The sequence below is a fragment of the Eretmochelys imbricata genome, chromosome 17 (assembly GCF_965152235.1).
Source record: "Eretmochelys imbricata isolate rEreImb1 chromosome 17, rEreImb1.hap1, whole genome shotgun sequence".
Classification (NCBI taxonomy): Eukaryota; Metazoa; Chordata; order Testudines; family Cheloniidae; genus Eretmochelys; species Eretmochelys imbricata.
The window spans coordinates 19,839,072-19,865,821 of record NC_135588.1 but is presented as its reverse complement, the minus strand read 5'-3'; the positions used below and the strand labels follow the sequence as shown (position 1 = coordinate 19,865,821).

Genomic DNA, 26,750 nt, shown 5'->3' with positions numbered 1-26,750 from the left:
TAGTCTGTATCCGCAAAAAGAACAGGAGTACTTGTGGCACCTTAAAGATTAACAAATTTATTACAGCATAAGCTTTCGTGTGCTACAGCCCACTTCATTGGATGCATAGAATGGAACATATAGTAAGAAGATATACACACACACACACAGAAGGTGGAAGTTGCCACACAAACCGTAAGTGGCTAATTAATTAAGATGAACTATTATAAGCAGGAGGAAAAAAAAACACTTTTGTAGTGATAATCAAGATGGCCCATTTAGACAGTTGACAAGGAGGTGTGAGGATACTTAACATGGGGAAATCGATTCAATATGTGTAATGACCCAGCCACTCCCAGTCTCTATTCAAATCCAAGTTAATGGTATCTAGTTTGCATATTAATTCAAGCTCAGCAGTTTCTCATTGGAGTCTGCTTTTGAAGCTTTTCTGTTGCAAAATTGCCACCCTTAAGTCTTTTACTGGCCAGAGAGGTTGATGTGTTCTCCTAACAGTTTTTGAATGTTATGATTCCTGATGTCAGATTTGTGTCCATTTATTCTTTTGCGTATAATAGCTCACCTTAATTAATTAGCCTCTTCCAGTTTGTATGGCAACTTCCACCTTCTGTGTGTGTGTGTGTATCTTACTATATGTTCCATTCTATGCATCTGATGAATTGCCACAAGTACTCCTGTTCTTTTTGAGATGAGAGGAGCTCATGTCCTAGCAGCCCTTCTGTGTCTCCCAGCGGAACACGCCATCCATTCTGCACTGAACACCGGGCCTGTCTGTGCTGCTTTGTATGGTGGAAGCATCCAGCCACACACATTCTGTTCTCTTCCCCGCTAAACCTGAGCAAGGCGTATGGGCTTTTAGCTTAGAATGTGGTAGAGGTTTGGGGCCAGTGTGAGTTGGTTCAGGGGGTTTTCACCCCTTTATCCTGCACTGTCACTTATTCTAGTTCTAGCAGCTTTGCACTGTACGTACTATGCTGTCGTCCTTGTGCGGCTGCACTTCTGCTTCACTGGGGGGGTCCATTAGGAGCTGTGGAAGAGCAGTACCTCCTTGAAGTGTGAACATCTCCTGCCCACTGTGACATTGCCCGTTTCCAACAGCTGAATGAAGGCAGCTTGCAAGGTTGCTCTGTCACTGGTGTGTCTGGCACAATTACATGTTGCAACTTCGGTAACACACCCTAAGTCTTATCTATTTTGATATTAAAGGGGGATGGGAAATAAGCCTCGAAATGGCTTCTTCCCGTGCAATCCAGAGTCAGCTCTGCTGCAGTGACAGGCTGAGGCTACATAAGTCATGTTAGCAAATTGCTTGGAGGCTTTACCAATTGCCCGAGCCGTAAGCCAGTGGCACCAGAAGCTGCGTGCCTACCACCAAAGGCAAAACTAGAGGCTGCAGCTGGATTGGGGCCCTGGAATTGTGGTTGTAGCTACATTTTTAGGATAGTTGGAATCTGGAGGGAAACGAATGATTGAGGCTGTTTTATCTGGGGATTTACTTCCCTCCCATCCTCTAGCCCAGGGTAGGGTTTCCTACTTGATAAATATGCAAAATCGGTGCATTGCAGAATCAGTCTATCAGTCACTACTAACTCTGGCTTCAAGATCTGGCAGCTAGCCTAGCCCTCTTGATGGGTTACCCTGACCCTGAGAATGGATTGACTAGTCAGCCAGTCTCAGCTGGGTATATTAACCAGGCAGGACTCAGAAGGCCTGATCCTAGTAAATGCTCAGCACCCTCAACTCACTTGGATTTCAGTGCAAGCTGCAATTGTTCAGTGCCTCTGAGAATCAGGCCCACATGGGCAGTTGGCTTTTGCCTGAAGCTACCAATGACTTAAGCCCAGACCTTTATTGTTACAGTGTGTTGGTTTTATTCAGTGCTGTGATTTTCCTCCCTCATGGATGGCAGAAGCCTTCCCAGGTTGCATTGTGTTAATACCACTCCTCAGACCGTTGTGGGCACGTTTGTCCTATCACGGTATAAAGCTGCTGTTTGTTTCCTACCTCTCTCAGTTCAACCTGTAACTACAGCAGTGCCGTGCATTTGTTTTTTAAAGTCATGAAAAATCAGTGTAGGCACATTATATTGGTTGCGTCCCTTGGCAGATTTCTTCACGATGCTTTGATTCACATGGTACTTACTAATATGCTCCTTCACTGGCACTAGACACTCACAACAGGGCTGTGCCCATTTACGGAGAAGAACCACCAGTTGCCTGTCGTCTTCGTGGGTATTAGCTATTTGCTCAGCATCCACCGCCTGCGTCAGGGCAGTGAGCATCGAGTCAGGTTGCTGGCTCAGTGTCTGTCTATGCTGATTATGGAGCAATTTAGTTTGTAGCCTAAACTCACGGGATGGAATTGAATCGTTGCCACAATGGATGGAAAAGGCCAGATAAAAGGACCTCACCTCTGCCCATGAAAGGAGAGAACTGTTGATAGATTAGTCCAAAAGACATCCTGGATATGAAACTGCTGCTACTCGAGAGGTGGATTAAATCCCAAATGGAGATGTAGTTTTCAGTAAGTGAAGGATTTGAGTAGTTCTCCAGATTGCAAAGGGGATAATCCCTAGATGCCCTACTGGAGAAAATGCTGCAAATCAAGACTCTTCCCTAATTGCATTGGGCTAGAGGTTACAGCCTGCCCAGATCTCCATGCAAAACAAACTGAACAGCGGAACCAAGAGCTGGGAGGGAGACTGGAGGTGTCTGTGCACTGTTACTTCACAGAAGGATTTATTTAGTATGAGCTGCTGCTGGGATGTTTAGATTGCTCTTAGTTAGATGGAAAATGTTCTCTTGATTTGATAATGCAGAAGAGGATGTGATGGTGCCTTGCATCATGTGTGGTGGGAGTCTACTGTACAACTGTGCTTCTGACACGGTTGAGATTATTATGGTTACTAGGGAAACGGAGCTTGAGCCAAAGATCCTGTTCTGGACAGTCTGAATCGGATGGAGAGCATCCAGCAATACATGCGATCTGCCACAGTAGGAATGGCAGCGTTCTGTCACGGCTAGGGCACAGAAACAGAAATCGGGACTCCTTGGGCCTATTCCATAGCTCAGTCGCTGACTTTCTGTTTTGACTTGGGCAAGTCACTTGACTCCTCTATGCCTCAGCTTTCCCTCTGCAGAATGGAGGTCATTTCCTCACAGGATGGGATGTGAGGCTTAATGTTTGTAAAATGCTTGAGACCTTTGTACAAAAGACTGTGTATAAATACACAGCATAGTTGGCCGTTCATGGCAGGCGAGCACATTGAAACCTAGAGAAGTGTGCTTGCATTTTGATCATTCAAAGACTTAATTGAAACCGTTAGGGCAGCATTTTTAGAGCGTCTGCTCTGCAGATGTCATTAGAGAGGAATGTCCCTTTGATCTCCATAGGCTTATGGACCAGTGAGTATGCAACTTGCCTTTGGGTGGAATTATTGGGGAGCTAGCTCTTTGCAAGGCGGTGTATGCGTTTTTCGTGATCTTAGATTTCTCGCCATACCCTAGTGCATTCCTGTTTCTCTGCTGTGGTATTTGTTAGACGGAGACTACGCTGAGACATGTTAGCTGGTATGTAATTATTTTCCATCTATCCTGCAGCATTATTTGGGACGGAAACTGGCTTATCTGTATCCTCAAATGTTAAAGAGATTCATTCCCTGTATTTAAAGGGCTTCCTAGTTTTAGGAATTGTTCCAGTTTCTCAGCTTGATTAGTTAACTTATTAGGGGCGGGGGGGTGAGAGGGAGCGAGACCATCTCTAATTTAATTTAATATGACCCCAAAGGGAACAAACTCGCAATGATCAATACAGCCTTTCTTCCTAATGGATGGCACTAACATAGTAACATTCAGCGCCGCCTCTCTGGTGTCTGGAATCGCTTCATTCAACCTACATGGTTTCCTTTTAAAAAAAAAAAAAAATGAAAAAAGCAGCTATGATATAAACTGTTGCTGAGGTAACAAGGGTACAGGGGAGGGAGTTTTATCCCCCCCTTCCATACAGAAGCAGGGAAGTTGGCGGTGGGGGGGAAGAGTGTGCTGCAGAGAATCATGGGAGGTTTCATTCTCGACTCCTAATTCCTTTCTGCCACTGCTGCCAGATGTTGCAGTTTCTCAGGGTTGTGTGGATCTGCTCGGTAACTTTCAAAGCGTCCGGCGAGAATCCTAGCGAACTGAACTGCTCCAACCATGACCTGTGTAGGGACTTGGCATGCAGGCTCCGTTCTCCGGAACAAAAGGAAACTGGCGATTTGGCTTTAAGCTCCGAGAGGTGCAGAATGGAAAGGCCTGTGTGCACATTTTTCAACAGCTAAGTTAAAATCTCTCCCTTCTCGGACGGATATAAAAGCTCTGGGATTCTTTTCGTTTTGCCTTTTTTCCACCCTAACCATGGGATGTCTGTACTCGGTACCGCAAGAGGACCTGACTCTGGGGAGGTGAGTCAATCTTCCCGATCAAGCAATCTGTAGATCTTAATCCCAGGACCGCGTCTCTCTCAAGAGCTACATGTAATTGTGTATTGATCTCCCTGCTGAACTCTGAGGGCAGGAAGAGAAGAGGAAAGGAGGTTCTGCCTAAACTGCTACTCAGACTGAGAAGTACAAGAGACTGCTCTCTGTCCAGTGGGACGGAGGGTGTACAGGGCAGTTTGTTTTTTTTCTGACTCAGAGCGACATCTGGACCTAGGATCTTGTGCTGAAAAATACGTACAAGTTAGTGCCATTGGGGGTCCTAAGGAGGAATATTTTTGGGGGCCCCCCCACACAATACATACTAATAATAGGGGGACCTCTTGAGCTGCTCCAGGCCCTAAGCAATTGCTTAATCTTAGTGTGAGCTCTGCAAGTTGGTAACTAAACAAGACCGCTCTGCTGGGAGGCTCCTGCCTTGGGAGTTTGGGATGTGGATGGTTATGATCTGGAGACTTCCAGACCCTCATCGGGCTGCGTTGGCGTTTCTCTCTTTTGAACTCTTGGCTTTAAACTCGAACAAGAGACAGAGTCTGAAGGAGGCTCTCTGCATTCTTGGATATTGGTAGGAAGAGTGAGAGAAGCATAGTCTGTATAGTTGTATATTTTAAAGATGTAGGTTAAGTTAACACCCCCTCCCTCTGCCTTGTTTCTCGCTTGTGGTACAAGCTATACCGTAGACTATTAGAAATAAAAGAGCATTGTACATATTGACGGTACTTTTCACCCCTTAGGTTGACTGTTTTGGTTCGCTCTCCTTTTGGGGCAATGAAAATAGACTTCTGGTATGGCTTTTATCATCCATTTCTGTTCATTTTCACATTCAGGTTCTCATGGTCTATCAGGGTGCTGCAGTGGGTTGTAAAAACCAAAACCTGTTGTCTTTAATTTGTTTGGTGTTTATGGAGCGCCCATCACCACAATAGCTAAATGCTAGATGAGTGTGTATCTAAATAAGATACACACTCTACATACTGTGTATGGAAACATATTTTCTTTTGGTTTTAAGTTGTGTAACTGCTTCTAACAACCTAATCCCCTGATGGCTTTCCCTTAAAATTGGTCTAGTACAGCTGCTGTGTAAGTTACAATGTCTACGTGGATCTATCATTGTCTGACGCTGGTTTCTTCTAATCAGTTAGACCTCCTTGCACAGTTCTCTCTCCCCTGACACCTAACCTGTAGCTGCAAGGGACTTATTTCTTGCGAAGAGAACAGGGTCCAGTCAGAGCCTAGTGAGGGGAGCTGTAGCAGTTCATTATTTTGGGGTGGGGAGAGAAGGCCTGGAGAGAGATTTATTTAAAGCCCTCTTTGTGCTGGGGATGTGCTCAGACACATTCTCTGGGATCCCTCCTTTGGGGCCGCACGGGTTAGGAAACTGTTAGCGAACTCTGCACATTCTCACACGATCAGAAGCCAGAGCCTCTTGTTTTTGCCCAGAGGCGGCTCTCTTCCCACGGGAGACCCAGCCTCGCATTCTTCCACCGTGAAAGGGAAATGGGAACGCGTCCCATGCTCCTTGCTTCCTGCGTGCTGCTAAAGCCCCATGTGGTGAATGAGAGTGAGCAAACGGCTGGCACTCATCCTTCTGTCTGGGAAAAGACTATAGTGAGAAAGCCGCCACCTCTCCTGGGGTTCCCGGGACCGGATCACAGTCTCATATAGTTTATTTCTATTCACTTCCAGAGTCATCTGGGTCACTTTCACCAGTGTCACCCTTGTGAGACCAGTGCAGTTGCACTGGTGTGACTGAGACCTTGTTTATACTGTCTTTCTAGCCACTAATGACCCTAGTGTAGACACAATTTGGACTGGCGGAGTTTGTCCCTGTTTCAAAGTGGAGCAAGCTGCACTGATACAAATTGGACTATGCTAGTATAAATTGTGTCTATACCAGAGGCCTGCATCAGTGGCTGAAATCCCTGTGTAGACAAGGCCTGAGAGGAGACTTTAGCCCTCAGATGGCAGCAACCTGCTTGCAAGGGACTTTTGGTAGCTCTGATCAGTAATCAGTCTCTCCAGAAGCACAGCTCTGTTCCAAGGAGGTCTCCAGGTGTTTGCTTCTTTGGGTGCATCTACACTGTGACGAAAGACCCGCAGCTGGCTCGGGTCAGCTGACTTGGGCTGCAGGACTATAAAATTGCAATGTAGCCATTTGGCCCTGCGAGCCGAAATCATCTGACCCAGGCTCTGACACTTGGTGCTGTGGGTTTTTTTTATCACAGCGTACACATACCCGCTGGTTCGTTCTGTGAGCAGAGCAGCCGTGTTACTTCACATCCAGTCCCCAGCTCAAGCGGTAACCACAGGACACAGGCTTGTCCCAGAAGCTTTGTAATGAGGGGCAGCTGCGCCTATGGGCCGATGTGCCTGCTTTCTGAGTCAGATGTGTTTAAAATGTACTCTGATCTCATGCTAAGCGGATGAAAGAGCATCCCTTTACTGTCTCTGGAGAGAAGCAAGAAGTTCATCCTTCCCTTCTCTTGTCCTGTGTTCTCCTCAGCCCTGCCCCATGGATTGCGCCGGCAAGCGGATGTTGGTGCGGGGCAGTCATGAGAACCCCGTAGGATAATGAATCTCAGAACAGATCATTTCAGCCAAGAGGTGGGAAAGGACGTTTGAAGGGACTTGGGTGGAAATCCATCTGAACTGGAGGTCTGTGTTGAGCTGCAAGGTTCCGAGCTTGCGTCACGTTGAGGTTTGCCCGAGACGGGGCGGGAGTTCCGGGGAGCTGTGCAAACTGAAATGTCTGTTCAGCTTGTTGGCTGGATTTTGAGATGAAGAAGCCCTGCGACTGACCAGCCGGGGTCCTCGAGGCTTCCTGAACGTAGGGACTGCCAAACCAGAAGAGAATAATTGCACATCTAGTCTGGTAGCATATCTCTAGCAGTGGTCATCGCCTGCCGCCCACCGGTGCAGCGCCGGTGGGAGAAGGAGAGCTTATTCCCAATCCCAGACTGGAGATCAGCTTTTACTCACGCCAGGTCTATACTAGGCGCGCTTTGCTGGTACAGTTATCCCAGGCCCCCATCCTTGCTGAGTAAAGCAAGCTATGCTAGCAAAAGTACAGTGTGATCGATAGAACTGTCTGCTCTGTAGGGTTTGGCCAGCACAGCTGTCTCTGTCAGGGATGTCTCCCCATCACACCTCTGACTGATCTGGGTAGGCCATCCAAAGTTGGTAGTGTGGATCTGGACTTAGAAGCATGAGGAGTAGCAACCCCTTCTAGGCTGTATCCTCGCTAGCTTAAGTGCAGATGCTGCTTTTATTCATATAGATGATTAATTGTTGTTGTTTTTTAATTCTTTCTCCACTTGAGCTCTTTCTTCCTGTTGCAGTGAGTTCAGTGGTTAATGTTGCATAAAAGCATTTCGATTGTTTCCTTTGTGTGACTTCACTGAGTGCCTTCTGGGGCTGGTTAAACAAAAGCATTCGATTTTGAACGTCTCTGTGCAACTTGCTGTGTTTACAGACGTCTATCCGAGCTCTGCTTTCTAGATTAAATAGTCCTTGGGCTAGAGTTACAAAGGGATTTAGGTGCTTGAAGACGCAGCTGGGCGCCCAGAGGGATTTATGAAAGTGCCAAAGTGAGTTAGGCACCTGACTCCCATGGGCGCCCCAACCCCAGTGACCGATTATTTCTGCTGTCCTTCTCGGTCTGTCTCTTGTGGCCAAAGTGGAAACACCACTGCTCAAGGCGAGGCTGTACCCATGGATTCATAAAGCAGTGATGTAATCTCAGTAGCTAGGGCAATTAAACCAAGAAAATAATTGAGACGGGGAACAGTGTCTGGGAGAGAGGGAGCGTCACTGTTCGCTGTGTGTTCTTGGTTTCCAGTGACGCTAGCGTGTGAAGATCAAGGAGGGAACAGAAGTAGTCAGGCCCTACCACCTTGAAGAGGTTTATGCTTCCAACATAAGTGTTTCAGTCTCAATCCATAGCCCAGTGTCCCCCAGTCTGGGGGAGGCACAGGGGAGCAGAAGGCTCATGTATCGCCTGCAGCTAATTCAATAGATTGTTTTGTAATCCTGAGTCTTGTCTGCATTTTAGGGTGGGGAGCTTAGGACGGGGAAACAGGTGGGTGTGTGTGTGTGTAAGTTACTGCCCATCTCCTTTTGGGGCTGACTTTCCCCTCCCCTTCCTTCCCCACCCATTGGTCTCCCCAGTACATGTCACTTTGCGGATCATCCAACTGCCAGTGCTCTTGGAGTGGGCTGATCTCATCTCTCAGGGCGGTGAGGGAAAGTCCTCTCTGCTCCATCACTCCCATCCTGCTCCAGGTTCCATGTAGGTAGGATCTCAGGGTTATTAATGCACCTGGGCCCTTGTGAATGGCAGCGGGACATGTTCACCAGGCTGTTCCCCTCTGTAGCCTTATCCCGCCTCTGTGAAGCGGATCTCTTCCCTAGCCATGTGTAGCAAGCTCCTGCTCCACGCTCTCAGACTGCCCCATTCTGCCTCTCTTCGGATTACACATCAACTGAAAGGGAGGCCTTTGCTGTCTTTCAGAACATCCTCAGTGAGGGAGACCAGCTTCGTTGAGAAGATGAAGAAAACGGTAAGTTTTTCTTTCTCTTTTCTGAGGCTGTGGAAGGAGCAGGTTCTTCCTGTTTAGCCAGTGTGGAGGGGATGGAGGCCTCTTCCTTCCCTATGGTGAGAGAATTGCCTATCCAATTCCTGCCACTGTTCATGGCACTATTGGGGGGGGGGCTGGGCAGCTTCTTGTGTGAGTTACTAGACCCCTCCAGTGCTAAAGAAGCAGGAGCTGCTTAGCAGCTGAGCTGTCTAGCTAGCATCAGCAGTGAGCTGCTGGGAGATGGATTCGGTCCTGCTACTAATGAGCATCTTTGTGCAGTACCTGAGTTCTGGAAGGCTAGTCAAATTAAATAAAAGGGAGGGTGGGAAATCAGGGCTGTTTCTCTGCAGATATCCTTTTGTACTAGACAGATGAAATCTGCCTCTTCGAAGAGAGAGTTAATTCAGGTGAGGGCTTAGCAACAAAGGGAAGTGTAATGTGAGGTTGGGGTCAGGAGGAGAATGGTGGATTCCTTAAACTCCCTGGCTGATCATTATTTGTGGTAGCACCGGCTACCAAACGCCTCAGAATGACCAGTTTCCAAACGCCTCAGAATGACCAGTTTCTGCTCGAAGGAGTTCCTATTCAAAGGAGCTGTTCTCCAATCACACACTGTTCATCGCTCCCCAACCCCCTCACAGAATAATAACGTAGCAGGTTTTTTTAGCGGGTGTCCACGGTGGGTCTCAAAGCACTGTGTGAGCAGTAATTTAGCCTCCCAGTCCCAGTGCGTAGGTATTGCAGAGAAGCCCAGAGATGTGATTTGCCCAAGTTTGTGTCAGAGTCAGGAATAGAATCCAGGACTCCTGACTCCTGGTCCTTTCCTTTAACCATGACAACACTCTCCTTGCTCCTGAACTCCAGTTACTGGCCAAATTAGCAACTCGTGTGTAACTGCATCTCTGTCTTTCCAGGGGCGAAACATCGTGGTGTTTTATGGTTCCCAGACTGGTACAGCAGAGGAGTTTTCCAACCGCCTTTCCAAAGATGCCCATCGGTACGGCATGCGAGGCATGTCAGCGGACCCTGAGGAGTACGATATGGTAAGTTAAACTTCGCTGCACACAGCATCTTTACTCTTATCGAATTCCGTGCGTGCGAAGGATATGTAAGTGGTGCCTGCGACCCGCGGGCATGCTGAAGGGATGTGTTATTAATTAACAAAGAAGGGGAAGAGCTGTTAGCATCGGCTGCTTGCAGCAATTATTAAGTAACTGTGGGCCCAGTAAGATACGGCACAGGGATGAGGAATGTGTCCTTGAACAATTTAGTGCTAGCAAAATCAAGGGCCTTAGCCCCTGGAGAGTGATGTGCTGCTTCTTGTGGGAACGAGGAGGGGGTCACCACCTGCTTTACAGAGTTATTCCAAAAAGGGGAGCAATCGTGAACTGAACCAACCATTTTTAGGGTCCCCCAAAGAGCCAGACTTTCCCGTCTGCTGGGAGGAGAGATTGGGTCAATGGATTTCTCCCTTTCTGGCAGTGGGACCTGGGCAGGGCTGTGAGCCGCCGAGCTTGGGTGTGCTCTGGGGCTTCAAGCAGGTTCTTGGCTTGATTGTGCCAAGAGCAGGAGCTGAACAGGGCAGATCATGCCGGGCAGTGAAAGGGTGGGAACAAGCAGGAAGCTGTTCTGGGCCATTTGGAAAGAATGAGCTAGCCGCCTCTGGAGAGCTCGCCCGCTCTGGGTCGTGTTCCTCCATTAGCTGAACGGAGACCTCTGTGACCTCGGCATGCCAGTCAGATGTGCTACTGAAGAGTATAGACAATAATAGCTGCTTACAAAGTGAAGTGAGCCAGAAGCTCCTCTTCTGAGGCCTGGCTGGGTAGGAGGCCACCTTGCTCTGGGATCTGAGTCAGAGAGGACCTTCGCTCCGAAGAGGAATTGGACCTCATGCTCTTAGAACCAGTGGGTGAGAGAAATCCCTCAGCTGGGGCCAGAATCAGTGCTCCGAAGTCCTTGCAGATGTTCCACCACCTCTATCACAGAGGACACCTCAGTTCTGGTGACCTGATAGGTCACCTTTACCCTGGGAATCTGTCGCCAGGCACCTGAAGGGTTCTGAGGTGCTATCTCTTTGATTAAACATTTGGCCTCACCACTCATAGCCTGTTCAGAATATTCCTTGGTGCTTTCCTGAAGAGTAAGAGTGTTAACCGCAGTGTCCTGGCCGCAATCCTGTTGGTTAACAATGCAAAGTAACACCAGACAATTGCCACATTGCACACCAGAGGCAGTTGCATTTTAGTGGTGGTGATGTGAACCTCCTCCTCCCCCCCCCCCCCCCCCCCCCCCCGTAATAACGTTCACAATGATTGCTCTGGGATCCTTGAAGTTGAGAAGTGTTACATAATGTAAGGAACTTAATCTCTCTGGCCTTGTTTCTAGTCTGATCTGAGCCGCCTCTCTGAGATTGACAATTCCTTGGCCGTGTTCTGCATGGCTACGTACGGAGAGGGTGATCCCACAGACAATGCCCAGGATTTCTATGACTGGCTGCAGGAGACTGATACTGACCTGACTGGTCTCAAATTTGCAGTAAGTAAACCAGCTCTGCGTTACTGCTTATGCCTGATTTAGGCATGAAAGTCCCCCATGCATATGCCCAAATCAGACATGAACTTACAAGTGAGCATGCAATCTCAGTTTGCATGCCTTGCATGTCTATGTCAGGGGCTCACCATTGTGTGCTGCATGTTTGCAAACATGGTTCTGTGTGCTTTAAAAATGACTCATGACTCCCTCCTTCCCCTCTGCATCATGAAGGATCATTGAGTCCATATTGCTGCAGACGGCGTCTAGCATACACTTGAATGCGAAGGCTGTAACTAAGTTACAGGCTACTGTTATTGTTTAGCAGGCTAATTGGACAGCCTTAGGCCAGATATTCTCCTGCAAATTAGGTCATTCCAAGAAGCATATCATTTCTTTCCTGTATTTAAATTTAATAATCGCTGAGATGGAACTGCCTTACCTACCTCCCCTGCAGATTTCCTGGGCTGGGTGGTACTCAGAATTGCAAAGCATGAGATAATCCATTGCTTGGTCTCCAAATGAGGTAGTTTCACCCCAGTGGGGGTATAACATACGGTACAGGAGACGTCCATCGCTGACAATGGAATGGAAGGGATGGTAGATTAGAGAGCTGGATATTGATGAGAGATGTATAGCCAAGTGCTCTGTTTGGCCCCAGAAGAGATGCCACTTCCCTCACTCTGTCCCACTCATGTGCCTGAACCAGTGTGGCCTAGTGGACAGAACTCCAGACTGGGAGTCAGGAGACCTGGGTTCTTTCTATCCCTGGCTCGACTGGCCTGTGGGGTGACCTTGGGCGAGTCCCTTCCCCGCAACATACCTCAGTCTCCCCATCTGTAAAGTGACCACCTTTGCAAAGCACTTTTGAAATCTACTGATGAAAAGTGCTATGAAAGAGCAAGGTGGTGATATTCAGATTATTTATAATGGGGGAGAGGACAGTTCAGACTCATGGCTCATTCAGTGCTGGGCCTCTTTCTTGAGGCTTCTCAAAAGGAGCCAGTTTGGGGGTGCTTTTTAGTACGGTTCTGTCCCTCAGGAACTGAAACCCCCAGCTCACTTCAGAGAACACCAAATAACCAGGAGATGGGGACAGCTTTTGGTCACTGTGGAGCTGGGCTGAATTTGAACCAGTGACCTACAATAGTGGTGAAAGGTTATAGCCACAGAAAACCTACCTCCTTAGCCAGCCAGAGCCCTCCAAATAGGCTCCCCGACTCCTTTTGATAGAGATTTTATATGTTTATAGCCATCTTCTTTGGCGTGAGGTTTTTGAATTAATGCATTGACTTCATCTGATTGATTGACTGTCATTCTCTTCCAGGTGTTTGGGCTGGGCAACAAGACTTACGAGCACTTCAACGCGATGGGGAAATACGTGGACAAGAGGCTGGAGCAGCTTGGAGCCCAGCGGATATTTGAGCTCGGCATGGGAGATGATGATGGGAAGTGAGTAGAGTTGGATGTTTGCTTTGAGCATTGGCTGGCTCGGAGCAAGCACAGAAGAACAGACCATATTGTGTGTGTGTGTCTATATAAAACGTATGGGGGCTAACGTTCTGCTAACTAGCATATGTACCTAGCAGGGACTGGCTGGGGCTAGGATGTCTGCTGAATTGGGAAGTGGGCTTTACGTCCTCACTGGGACAGAGACCTGTGGGATTGCTGTTCGGTTCAGAGTCACGTCGTTTGCCAGATCCCTTGTGCCTCAGGAGCTGTTTTCATAGAGGCAGCGGGGTGTAGCTAAAATTTTTTAGCTTTCAAGTGTATAAACTAGCTGGACCCCTCTGTGTCTCCCTCAACCCCCACGTCCGTCTCTGCCTGACACACTGTTGTTACTGTAGCTTTTGATTTGCCTTTACGTGCACGGGTGCAATCACTCCTGCGATTATCCCAGCAAATGGAAACTTGCATTAGCCCAGAGCTTGCCTTAAGTGTTCTCAGTCTGAAGTTAAACCTGTTCAATACAATAAAGGCCTCCCGAAACCTTGACTGATCTTTCTAGGTAATGCTGCCTGCAGACTCCCCACCTGGGCCTCTGATCTTACTAGTGAGGGTCAGGTGTGGAGAGGAAACCTCTGGAGGAAAAACCCAGAAGTGCAGAAAGCATTGCTGTACATTCTTCTGTGTGAACTGGAGTTCACCAGTATCTGACCGGCACCCTCTTGTATGGCTGCTGCCTGAATCACTGATGATATTGCTGAAGTGGAGACATGGCCCGGGTCTGAATGTGAATTCGTCATCCTAGCTCCCTAGGGTCCAGCTAAAATTAGTTGTTTGGTGCGTGAACTAGAGGAGGGCAGGTACGGAGGGGTGCACGGGGTATGAGAGGAGATATTGCATTGGGGCCTCACACTGCAGTTTGCTTCCGGAGCACCCCTCTGGCTGGCTGTCCAGGACATGGCATTGACACTGCTACTTCTCTCCTGCCCTGAACAGCCTGGAAGAAGACTTCATCACTTGGCGTGAGCAGTTCTGGCCGGCAGTGTGCGAGCACTTTGGTGTGGAAGCTACCGGAGAGGAGTCCAGGTAAGTGTGGGAGCAGGGGAGATACCGGCATGGATTTTTTTGCAGAAATCCCAAGTGAAAAGTGGCATTTTGGCATCCAATCCCCATCCAGGCCTGAGCTGGTGTCTGCTTTTCAAAGAGCAAAGACTCACCCTATTGAGACTTAAAAGTAGCGAGAAACCTTAAGTAGATTCACCCTTGTAAATGAAAGAGGGTCCAGTCCAAACATCCCTATGTCCTGGGCTAAGTGACTCCAGATCAGAATTTTTTTGGCTCCATTTGTTGAGTTCACTTCTCCATGGCACAAAACTCTTTATAAATAGTTGTCAAGTTGTCAACCTGGTGATGAGTCCAGTGATGCTGCTGCAGTTTCTCTGGTCTCCCTCTTGTGTCTCACTAGGCCATCTTCCAGGCGCTGCCCTACCCCATTTATCGTGCTCTGATAAAATACTTAGATCATCTGCCAAAGCGAGCCTGGGCACCAACATGTCACGCTGAATACTGAGTGAATGCAGTCTAGAACCATCTCTCTCCCTGTAGTTCATAAACTGTAGTTCATAAATGGGGACTGTTTGTCTGACGGCCTAAAGCTGATGAATTTTGTGTCGATTAACAGCTCGGGAGCAAAGTCCTGCAAAGATCGTTTTCCAATCAGTCGTAAAGGGTTCAGCAAATATCAGCACTTAGTGAACGTTGTTTTTCCTTTGGAAGCTTCCCCAGGTAGCTCTGGCCCTGATCTCTTCTGAGTAAGCTGAGGGTTGTGCCAAATTACTAAGTGTTTTTTGTGATGAGGCCTGTGGTCTCTAGGCCATTAGACTGAGACCTCCAAACTTGTAGTATGTGTGACCTAAGCAGCTTTGACCAGCATTTTTGAAGCTTAAAATGCTAAAATAACCCATCATGCTGCTACTTCCCACCACTTCCAAAAGTGCTTTCTCTGCATAGGGACTTTGACTGGGAAAAGAGGGTTATTGATTACACCCAGCAAATCAGATGCAACACATTGTCCAAGCTGTGTTCGGTGGTTCACAGCTGCCTCCTTTCTCTCTTTCTCCAGCATCCGTCAGTATGAGCTGGTGGTCCACACAGACATCAATATGAACAAGGTCTACACTGGCGAGATGGGCCGGCTGAAGAGCTACGAAAGCCAGAAACCGTAAGTACCAGATTATCCCAGGTAACTTTGGCTGAGAGTGGTCAGTGCAGAAAAGTCAAGGAGCATGTCCTTTAAAGCCTAATATTAAATGCTCTGCTGGAAGTTGTCATTTCCCTACCATGACCTCCTAAAATCCCCGCCAGTGCTTAGACCATAAACTCTTTGGGGCAGTCTCTTGTATTACGTGTGTACAGTACGTAACACAGTGGGACTCTGACTGGGGCCTCTAGGTGCCACCTGGATAATGAGGACTAATACAATGGTGATGAAAAGTCAGCTATATTAGACATGCTGTTGTAGACTTCGGCTTTTGAATTTAGCCAGTGCTGTTTAAGGCCACACTAGGAATTAAGTTGTTCCTGCATGGCCATGCCATTGTATATACAAAACCCATGTGCAAAGGCTTATTCTGCCTGCATTACATTGTCTGTGTGGGCATATTTTGCAGATTAAACCCCACTATTTGAATGTGTGGCTGTAAAATACCCGAGTCGAGATTGAGAAACAAAAGTCGTGTTCCACAGTGACCTGACGGAAATGCTGCTACTGACTTTCACCTAGAACTTCGGGATGCTCTTCTCTCCTGTCTCATTCCCGAGCCCTGATTTAGTTTCCAAGAAAAAGCATTGAGACAAATGCATTGGCGAGGTCAGAGCAGAGCCACAAATGTGGTTGTAATGAAAGGTTGAGGCCTGGGAGGAAGTCTAAGGGGGAAGCCAGCTGTCTTCTGCAGGGGAGAGGCCTCAGTTTCATGTAGGACAGAAGAAGGAAGAAAGAGATTACTTGGGTTAAGTGTCAGGAATAACCATAAGGATCAAGCTGCCAAGGGAGGCTCTGCCCGGATAGTCAAGGCTAGACACCCATTCCTTAGGGACGGTGTAAAGATAATGAAATCAGTCCTGTTGAACTGCAGCGTGATGGAGGGGTAAATGTCCCAGTAGGGGGCTTCTTCAGATCCAACTGATCTGATCTAGTTTTTCATGCTACCAGGAGGAGCCATTTTGGGCTAGTGAGAGAGAGCACTGATGCATCTTCTAATACTGTGTCAGTTTACAAGATTGCATTGTACTAACTTTCAACTCATTTAGGGGGGTGGAAGAAGAGAGGAAGGGTGGCGCAGTGGGTTAGGCACTAGATTGTGACTTGAGAGACCAGGGTTCAATTTCCTGCTCTGCCACAGACTTTGTGTGTGACCTGGGGCAAGTCACTTAGTCTCTCTGAGCCTCAGTTTGCCACCTTTAAAATTGGGATAATAGTACTGCCCTACTGGGGTTTGGTAAATACGTTAATGATGGGGATGTGCTCAGATGCTACAGTTATAGGGGCCATATAAGTACGATAGATAGATGAAGGGGGGGGAAGGAGCTTCCAAGCCATAGCCCGCTCTTAGCTGCCCTTCTGGAATGGCAGTTCCTGAACTCAGTGTGTTGTGAAATACCCTCTGCTCCCTTGAGTGTAGAAGGCCAGTGAGGAAAAACCATGTGACGCTCTCAGAAGATCCATGCACATGTTGCAATGTCTATTGAAACGTGCTCCAGAGAGGGTGGGGACAGCGTCACTAATTTGCAGACAGATAATAGAAACCAGTGCTTGGCACAGAACCTGGAAGGACAAAACCCCATGAAAAGTCCATTGCATTTTCCCTGCGGTGTCTGTTAACCTTCAGAGGTTTGGCCCCGTAAAGCCGCGAAGCTGCGATCCAACAAAGTCCTCTGATACCAGGTGCAAGGTCACCCTCTGCATTCTCTCAGTAAGGACGCTGTGGCTGTTCTTCTCCTTAGGCAATGATCCTTTGGGTTGGCTCACGAGCAGCGCTGCATTTGGGAACTGAAACGCTGCGCTCCCTCCCCTAGTGCTGTTGGAGGGAGAAATCCTAGCGGTTCACAGGAGCTGCTTTCCCTTTTGGGAGCTGCAGGGGAATTGCAACACTTCGAACAGGCTGTAACAAAAAACCCCTTTCTGGCAGGCGGGAACTGGTACTTGCTCTAAACGCTAGAGGCTACGTTTTCAGCCAGGGCGTTTTAACAGTGTACAGATTTGAGAGGCTGAATGGACTTGTGTTTGAGACGCTAAATTAGCAATCAGGAGTTCTGTTCTTGGCTTTGCTACTCGTAGACTCTAAGGTCAGAAGGGACCATCATGATCATTTAGTGTTACCTGCACATTGCAGGCCACTCACTTGCTGGATGGCCTTAGAGGAAATTGCTTCCGCACTCAGTTTTCCCCATCTGTACGAGAGAGGATCCTTTCTTATAATCCTTCCTTATCTCACCTGGGCATTTGGGTTAAATTCGCTAGTGCAGATGAGGTGCTCTGACGATGTGTGCTCTAGAAAAGTGTATAAATAAATAGGATTTTGGTTCCTGAATACCTGTTGCATCTACACATCCCATAGTTTCAGTGCCTACCTGCTGGCATCTCTCTCTCTGGGCAGGAACAAACTTAGGGGCCGGATCTGAAGCCCTTTCTTTGTAACCTTGATTAAAGCAGCACCTGCAGCAACTTGGATTGGGTCCGCATTCTGCAAAACCTGTCGATTTTCCTTGGACGTTTGGGGAGGTGGGAGATACGTGAGGGTTGGTGTGATAGGGAGGGAATTGGGGGTCTTTCATCTCTTTGGTTGGTTACTTTCGTGCTGTTGGCGAGGATTTGCTGCTTGGTTTTATTATTTTGGTATGGACAGTTTTAAAGTTGTCAAAAGCTCCTGGGCCATCACATCTATGATTATAAGTGGAAAGAGACTAATTTGTAATCTCCCTAGCACCTGCTTGTAGACTTAATGCAGGGAGCTCTGCATTCATCCCCATGCGTCAGCAGTCAGGCTGTAGGTGGTGACCTGGGAGCTTCTATAACCAAGTGCTGCAAAGTGGAATAAACTGTATTCCTGCCATATAGGGGAGTGGGGGTGTCAGAGGTTGAGGTACTATTGTGCTGGGAACAGTAATATGAATACTTGCTCTTATATAGTGCATTTCATCTGTAGATCTCAAAGCACTTTACAAAAGAGGTGGTATCCCCATTTTATAGATGGGGAGACCCATAAGTAGAAGGACCTGGAAAAGGAGGGTCTTATCCATTGATGTTTTCATGCCTCCAAGCCAGCCAGCTGTTACTCTGTGTAAAGTCAACTACTGACCCATCAAAAAAAAGAAAAGCTCCATTAGAAAAAGGAAGAAAATGAACCAAAAGATCCGTGCAATGGGGTGAAACTAATCGTGCCTTAAGTTGCACAGAACAAGGATACTGTAAAGTCTGGTTGTAAACGGAGTGCTTGCTGTTCCCTCCAGCCCGTTCGATGCAAAGAACCCTTTCCTGGCACCTGTTACCCTGAACCGAAAGCTGAACCAGGGCGGAGAGAGGCACCTCATGCACTTGGAATTGGACATCTCTGGCTCCAAAATCAGGTACCCCTCCGCTGGGGGATATTATACTGGGACAAGGTGTGGGACCATAAGTGAAGCTCGGGAATTCACGTGCCTGACTCCTCCCAGAGCTTAGATTGGAGTCTCACTATTGTGTTTTCTGGCACCAAGGTTCCTTTGTGGTTTTGGATCAGGATAACTTTGACCAATTTTTATTTTTCTCCTTGCAGTTATTTCCTCCTGTCTTAAATACTGTGTTGTTTAGTCACAGAACGGCTGCCGTGTTCCACCCCAGAGGTGGCTGTATGTGTCGGTCACAGTTGAGGAATCCCTGTAGCTGCAGTCTAATGGTCTTTGGGCTCCTTCTTCAGTAAATATGCTAGAAGAAGAGAGCATCATAATGGGATCAGTACACTCATCTTTCTGGCCTCACTTCAGACAGGGCTGTTCAGGCATCCCACTATGATGGGCTGGACCCCCTGAGATATCACCTAAGGTGCTAACGATATCACTGAGCCCCTCTTTTTCTGCCAGCCTGGGCCCCCTTGATCCCTGTCTTGCTGAGCCAGGCTCTTAAGCCTCCTCCAGCAAAGCTCACAGGCAGGGCCACCCCCAGCTGCGGAAGATACAGACGCTGAGATCAGCTCTGGGAGGACTCAGCTTAAGGGACTTACTATAGCACCCAGATGTTCACCCCCCTTGGGTATAAGGCCAAAGTTATATGAAGTTCGCCTCCTCCCTCGATGTGGAGGAAGGTATGCCCCCCTGTTAGAAATTGTATAAACTGGGTTATATTATAAACAATAGATAATTGTAACACTACAAAAAGGTGTATTTTAAGTGGATAAAGAGGTGGGAAACAGAGCAAAGCAGATTACTAAGAAAATTGTACAAGGCAGCAAACTAAGCTAGATTCCCTAAAGAAACTGGTTACAAATAATTCCTCACCCTAGATATTGGTTCAGGTAGAGTCATTCACAGGCCAGAGGTTTCTTTTCTAGCTTGGGCCCAGCAGTCCCCCCCCCCCCCCCCCTTCAGTTCCAGTCCTTTTGTTTCCAGGTGTTTTCAAGTATCTCTTTGGGGTGGGGAGCAGAGGAGAAGCAAGCTGAAGACAATCGTTGTTTTCCTCCCCCACCTTATGTAGAATTTCCATAAGGCGGGAACCTTTTGTTTGATTCCCCCCATCCCCCTGTGGAACAGTTCAGCAGTCCAAGATGCAGGTTAGTATCAGGTGACCAGGTCACCTGACTCTACAGCGTTCATGAGTCAGTGTTGCATGTTGATATCCTTTTCCTCTCCCTAGGTATGAGTCTGGGGACCATGTTGCTGTGTACCCAGCTAACGACACATCACTAGTGAACCAGATCGGCGAGATTCTGGGCGCAGATCTGGATATGATCATGTCCTTAAACAACCTGGATGGTTAGTAGTCCAAACGAGCGATCGTTCCAGCAGCTGAGCGGAAATTTGCTCCTTTTCTTTGTGTCTGAGTTTTTGTGTGTTACTTATGCAGAGTGGGGTTATCCCTACATGAGACGAACTGAAGAACTGCTTTTGACCATGCTATCCGTATTTTTGCAGAGAAGGATCTTTTGGTTTGGATCATACTTGGCCTGAGGCTCTAAGAATCAGGGCAGTGGATTTGATCCTTCTGCCTTTCCATCAGGACCCAGATTAGGAAGAACTTCAGATCCTGCTGTCTCTGTGGGGCGGGGACCATATTTTTGTTCTGTGTTTGTACAGCATCTAGCACTGCTGAGTTTTGGTCTGTGACCGTGGCTTTTAGTGTCACCAAAATACAAATAATTCATCATCATAGAAACATGGGGCTCAAAGGGACCTCAAGAGGTCGTCGGTTCCATCCCCCTGTGCTGAGGCAGGATTATGGATAACTGGCATTACTACTGCCGAGTTTGAGTGCTGTTACGTAATGAAGTAGCTCTGTTGGGAACGTGCTACGCAGACGTATGCACAAGCGAGGCGACTGACATGCCCCTCGTTACAGGATACCAGAGCGAGTCTGCTGTGTCCTCCCCATACATTACCTGATACTCGGCAGCACCAGAACGGCACTTGCTCCCGAGCGCCATTATTTAATTAAAGGGTTCGTCTCTGCCTTGCGGCGTATTGAACCGTGCAGTGATAGGGCCCTTGTCACAGCACCGCACATCCTTCCACACATGGCTCTCGGCAGAGTCCGCCGAGGTTGCTGACCCTCCTCGATGGCACTCTGGCAGGACAGCCTGTAAAAGCTGTGAACGGACACCGTGTGGGGCGTGCAGCCTTTTCACCTGCAGTTCTCTTCTTTTGTGTTGGACAGTAGCCTAGTCTGGACTCCTTGAAAACAGGTTGTTATAGGGCAGGGACACCCAGGCTTTACCCTCGGAAGGCAACTTCCTGGTGGCTGAGAGCCAGGGCTGGCTCCAGGCCCCACCTTTCCAAGCAGGCGCTTGGGGCAGCATTCAGAACAGGGCGGCGTCCCCTCCTCTTCCGGGCACGGCGGCGACTGCTTGGGGCAGCAAAATTGGTAGAGCCGCCCCTGCTGAGAACCAGTGCCCCAGTTTCCAGGCGGTGAAGCAGCTTGTCCACTTCTTTAACATGCAGGTAGTGACGACAAGCTCCCGGCCTGCAGGGCCCTCTCTGTCTGTTACAGCCACTGGCAGCATACCTTGGACTCTTTCCTAGCTCACTAAACTGAATTAACTCCGGCTTATGTGCTGATCATCGGGGTAGTCACGGAGCATTTGTGCTGGTGATTAGAGTTAATTACACTTAGTGATTACAGATTCATTCAGAGGGTGCTTGATCCACTAGGCCACACTGCCTTCCATGAAGTCAGTTCCCCTTTCTGTGTCTGTTGCCCCATAAATGTGGTGTTCCTCGTGTACTTTCTTTCTAATGGCCTCACAGAGTCTCAACAGTGTTGCTGAATTTCAGCCTCCTCTTTTCCCTTCCCCAGAGGAATCCAATAAGAAGCATCCATTCCCCTGCCCCACCACGTACCGGACAGCCCTGACCTATTATCTGGACATCACCAACCCACCGCGCACCAACGTCCTGTACGAGCTGGCTCAGTATGCCACAGACCCCAACGAGCAGGAACACCTCCGCAAGATGGCGTCTTCCGCTGCTGAGGGCAAGGTGAGCACGCCGCTGCTTCTGTGGGCGAGGAGGCTGTGTAACAGGGATTCTCTCTGTATGGGCTGATGGCGGGCTGTCTAGGAACTGCCAGACGGGTCTGTCTAGCTCAGTGTCCTCTTTCGGACACTGGCTGCTCCTGGATGGATAACGAGGGTGTAACCTGTTTGTAGAAGTTCCATCCTGTAACCTGTCAAAGGTTGGCTTATGCCTTGAAGTATGAGGATTTATATAGATGGGTTTTTTTGGTAAATATAAAATATTTTACCATTTGTAATGTAACTGGGGCTAAACTAATTATCCATCTATGTGTCCAAGGCTGACGATATGTCATGGCAAAACGAGGGGGGAAATCATACTTAAAGTAAATAATGGCCCACAAACCTTGTAATTGGTTTTGCCACTGGGAAAGGGTTAACTAGGTGTCATGAGTAGTTAAACCCCTGAGTATCCACCTGAGACAGCCAGGTGTGTACAAATCCCTAGTAGAGCCTTGGGCAGCCGGAGCTAGACAGGGGAGAAAAAGACAAGGAAGGTTTCAATGAGTGTGTGTGTTTTGGTTCTTTCCCAAAATGTTGGCATTAGGAGCCTAAATCTCATTGACCTCCAGTGAGACTCAGGCACCCATGTGTCTCAGTCACTTCTGGACACGGGACTTTGGAGCCTACGGGTCACAGGTATTTTTGAAAATGTTGCCCCTAATCTTTGTCGGTGCCAAGTGTCCGGGTGGAGGTGGAGAGGACAAAGAGAGGCCTTAGCGGTGGCTTGCCTTGGTTATTAGGAGAGAGGCTGGGTGAACTCCAAGAGTCCTATCGTGCTTGGTCTGTGACAGTGGCCTGTGCCACGTGACAGGGCAGGGAGGTAGCGCCGGGTGGGGTGGGGTGGGCGGAGGAGTGTTCTGGGGGAGGAGTTAAAGGCCGTGAGTGCAGGTATCACTGGGAGTGGCTTTGCTGATGGCAGGCAGAGTGCTTCCACCTGCCCTGCAGAAATAACTTTCCCCAGCCCCATCCATCTCGCTGCAACTCCCCGTGTTTCCGCTACGATTTCCTCTCCCGCTCCTGTGTTCCCTACACAGAGCTGCTCCTTCATTGTGCCAAAGGATGGGTGCAAGGAAACCGGGTGACTGATGTCCGATAGTCACCGATTTTAAGTCCACGAGGGATGATGATTATCCTTTAGTCTGACCACCTGTGTCTCACAGGCCATAGGATTTCACCTTTGCCTTGTTCTCCTGTCTACACCCTCTGTGCACCTAGACGCTGTACCTCAGCTGGGTTGTGGAGGCCAGAAGGAACATACTAGCCATCCTGCAGGATGTACCTTCTCTCCGACCTCCCATCGACCACCTCTGTGAGCTGCTGCCCCGCCTGCAGGCCCGTTACTATTCGATTGCCTCCTCTTCCAAGGTGAGTCCTTTCCCCATGCCTCCAGGAGCTGGGCAGTCTATCAGCCCTGGGGAAGGACTTTGTTTCTTGGCATGAGCAACTGAGCAACCCTGAGAGAGTCCCCTCCCTTTCCAACCCCCCAGCCATCCTGACAACTCCCTGCATGGTTGGGCGCCTGGGGGCTGGGAAAGGAATGCAGGGATTTCCCCTTTAAGGAAACACATCCTGTGTGCTTGGTCTTCCACATGTGGGATGCAGAATCAGTGTCACAGCCCTGAGGCTGCCTCGCTCTGCTCCTGCTGCTCTAGGGCCCTGCTTCCATGGCTTGGTAGCTAGGTGGATTCTGGAGGTAAATACTCCGTGCCTTGGGATTGTTTTCGTTCGCACTTTGTACCAGGAGCTCAGAATGGGGCAGAGCCCTACACCTCAGCTCTGAGCGTGCACCGGGCTGAAGCCGTAGCTGAGACTCAGACTGGCGTCAGGTCTGCTGCAGTAATAAGTTTTCTGTGAGGCTGGAGATGCCGTTACAAGCTAGCTCAGGACAACGGGATGCTGAATTGAAAATGTCCTGAGCTGTCATTTGGAGAGAAGCAGAGGAGCAGCCCGGCCCAGGGATCTGACATGGTATTGCGGGAGAGGTGCATCCTCTGGAACAGAGCACAGCATCCTTTCAGTTACACATCCCGCACGCTGATGCAGAGCTCCCGTTCCCCCAGATAGCCCCTGCTGACCTAGCTCCGTCCCTAACTTTAACAGAGAGAACTTGGGGTGCAGCAAAACCTCTCCTCGCCTCAAAGCTCAACTAGTTCCTCACTCCTCCTGCAGTGCAGGGGGACGGGGAATGGGATCTGTCACAGGATTCAGTTAGAGAGCACGTCATACCAGCACTCCGCCTCCTCCCCGTCCCGCTGGGCAACTAACCCGGCTAGTGATACCGAGATCAGCTCACCAGGACTCTGGCATTCCTCCCAGCAGGGGCGCTAAAGGACAACTCCCTAGAGGATAGAGACTAGCACGGGGGTAGTCAAGAGGGGGCCAAATCTGGACCCCCAGTTGCTTTTGCACAGACCCCCCAACATTTTTTATTTACTTATTATCATAATTATTATTATTTTCTCTGGACCTTGGCTAGACCATGACCAAGAAATTTGGACCGTGACAAAAAATAATTGATTCCCCGATAGCATCTTGTCCTGGTGCTCGGATTTCACGCAGCCTGTGGCATGTCTGCTCTGCAGTCAGAGGTGTGACAGCATCGGGAGCTTTGCTCTAGGGAGCCTGAACAAATCGTAGCAGGGAAGCTGTGGCAGCATGGCGGTGGTTGCTCAAGTACAAACCCAGGGTCCCAAGCGGGCTGGCACGGCCCATGCCGCCATGGCTTCACCGCTGTTGTTACTGGAGCTGGCTAGATCACAGCTGGTGCTGCAGTCTGGCTGCCATGGGGACGTGCCCTGAGTGGAATATAGAGAGGCAAAATTGTTCCCATGCAGCCCTGTAAGATAGAGGGGGTATAAATTGTGGCTTTAGCAGGAGGTCCACGTGGGTTGTTATCTGAGATCCTGAGAGCCGCAGGAAAGAGTGGCTTGCACCAACTGTTCTCGTTAGCTTCCCCGCTCCAGTGGGTGCTGGTTCTCGTCTGTGGACAGCCAATGGGACTAATTCACCCTCCCGTGCCGCCCAGAAGCCAAATGGGTGACCGCATTTCTCTAAAGCTGGTGCCAATTTTGGTTTTGCTCCAGGTTCACCCTCACTCCATCCACATCTGTGCTGTGGTTGTGGAATACGAGACCAAGTTAGGCCGGGTGAACAAAGGAGTGGCCACTACCTGGCTGAAGAACAAGGTGCCCAATGAAAACGGGCACAAGTTGACGGTGCCCATGTACGTCAGGAAGTCACAGTTCCGGTTGCCTTTCAAATCCACCACGCCCGTCATCATGATCGGGCCCGGGACTGGGATCGCCCCGTTCGTTGGCTTCGTTCAAGAGCGGGCCTGGCTGAAGCAGCAAGGTGAGCGAGCAGCCGCGGTGCCAGGCGGGCTGGTCCCGGAGCAGCCATCGATTGGATGTGCTGCCTTGTCGCTACAGTGCCAATGTCCAGTGACAATCGCATGTTGGCTGCCAGAGGTGGGCCCCATCCCATACACCTGTGGCTCCTTCCTGAGGGGGCTTCGAAAGTAGCTCTCTCTGTAGCATGTGTGGGGGCCCCCCCGGGGGGAGACTTTCAGCAGCCGTAAGGGTTTGGAGTTTTTGAAGGTTAGAATGTAAAAGTCGGTCTGTTACGGGAGCATTGTTCTGATTATTTCCTGTAACCCCTGCCCCCCCCAACTCTGCGCACCCGCCAATCACCTAGGTCAGCACGGTTTGCTGCAGGCTTGTAGGGGGCACCCCCTCCCACCTTGACCTGCGGTGACTGACGGCACCACGGGCCAATCACGGCTCTCTTGTTATCGTGGGGCTCTATGGAGCATCCCTGGGGTGCGCTCAGGGCACCAGCGGCAGCCCATCCTGCATTCACTTGCAACCCTGGGAAGCTGCACGACACCTGGGCTGGGGTCCCCTGGGATAACGAGGGGCCCCCTTGCCCTACCTAAATGGTGCCACGTCTCATCATTGTAACATCTGGTTCAAAATACCTTTTCCACCAGGTTCAGCTCCTACCCCAGCACACACGGCTGGGGGGAGCAGGTCCTTTTCCTCTGTGGGCCCAGCCGCTGGGCGGCACTTTGGTCCAACACACACAGCTGCGCCATTCAGTGCCAGGAAAGCAGGAGGGAGCGTTGCTTCCCTTCTCTGCAAGGGGATACAGGCAGCATGGTGGGTCTGTCAGCGCTGGGGAGCTCAGGGAAGGTGGGTCTGACCAGCGTTGTGGCTGGTCTGGAGGTGCCCACGCCCAGAAAGGAGGAAGCACCCGGTGGTGTCAGTAGCGGAAGAGGTTTCAACTCAACCTCCTGCGATTAGCTGCTGCCCTGCCGCTTTCACCGAACCTGGCTCGCGCTTGCGGAATCAGTGGCAGGTGGAGCTAGATAACGGCGCTGTAGAGACCTGGCATGGGTTGGAGCAGGAGGCTGTGTGGCTGCAGGGGTGGAAGGTTGCTGCCTTCTGCTAGCCCTGGTGGGGTGGAAAGATGGGCCACCGACCTGGCTTCGCTTCCCTGCTCCGCCACAGACTCCCTGCGTGACCTTGTCCAAGTCACTTAGGCCCACGTCCCGTTGCAAGCGGTGGAAGTTAGGTGCGGTGCTCGGACACGACGGCAGCAGGGGCCGTGGAAGGCCAGTCAGTAGCTGGCTAGCCGGCCATGTGGAGGTGACGGGGATGGGCTGACAGCTGTCCCGTTGGGTCCCAGGGAAGGACGTTGGCGAGACGGTGATGTACTATGGCTGTCGCCATGAGAACGAGGACTACCTGTACCGAGAGGAGCTTGCCCAGTTCCACAAGGAGGGGGCCCTCACCCAGCTCAACGTCGCCTTCTCCCGGGACCAAGCCCAGAAGGTAAAGCCCAGTGAGGAGGCTCCAGTCCCTCCCTCCCTCCAGCCCATGTGTGGGTGGCTGGACTCTTGCAGTCGGGTGGGTGGTGCGGGAGGAGCTGCCAGCCCCAGCCCAGGCTACTTGTCCAACCGGTCCTGGC

General features: G+C 49.7%; 1 protein-coding gene across 4 annotated transcripts in view; it reads left to right on the top strand.

The window, feature by feature from the left end:
* POR (cytochrome p450 oxidoreductase) overlaps positions 1-26,750 on the top strand; it is a 60,733-nt gene that overhangs the window by 30,309 nt on the left and 3,674 nt on the right. For all 4 annotated transcript variants that reach the window (XM_077836811.1, XM_077836810.1, XM_077836813.1 and 1 more), the window contains 12 exons: positions 8,979-9,027; positions 9,960-10,088; positions 11,431-11,580; positions 12,902-13,026; positions 14,017-14,106; positions 15,143-15,241; positions 18,529-18,645; positions 19,907-20,025; positions 21,563-21,744; positions 22,998-23,147; positions 24,866-25,133; positions 26,469-26,614. In XM_077836811.1, the coding sequence (XP_077692937.1) occupies positions 8,979-9,027; positions 9,960-10,088; positions 11,431-11,580; positions 12,902-13,026; positions 14,017-14,106; positions 15,143-15,241; positions 18,529-18,645; positions 19,907-20,025; positions 21,563-21,744; positions 22,998-23,147; positions 24,866-25,133; positions 26,469-26,614 (1,624 nt within the window). The remainder of the gene's footprint in view (positions 1-8,978; positions 9,028-9,959; positions 10,089-11,430; positions 11,581-12,901; positions 13,027-14,016; positions 14,107-15,142; positions 15,242-18,528; positions 18,646-19,906; positions 20,026-21,562; positions 21,745-22,997; positions 23,148-24,865; positions 25,134-26,468; positions 26,615-26,750) is intronic.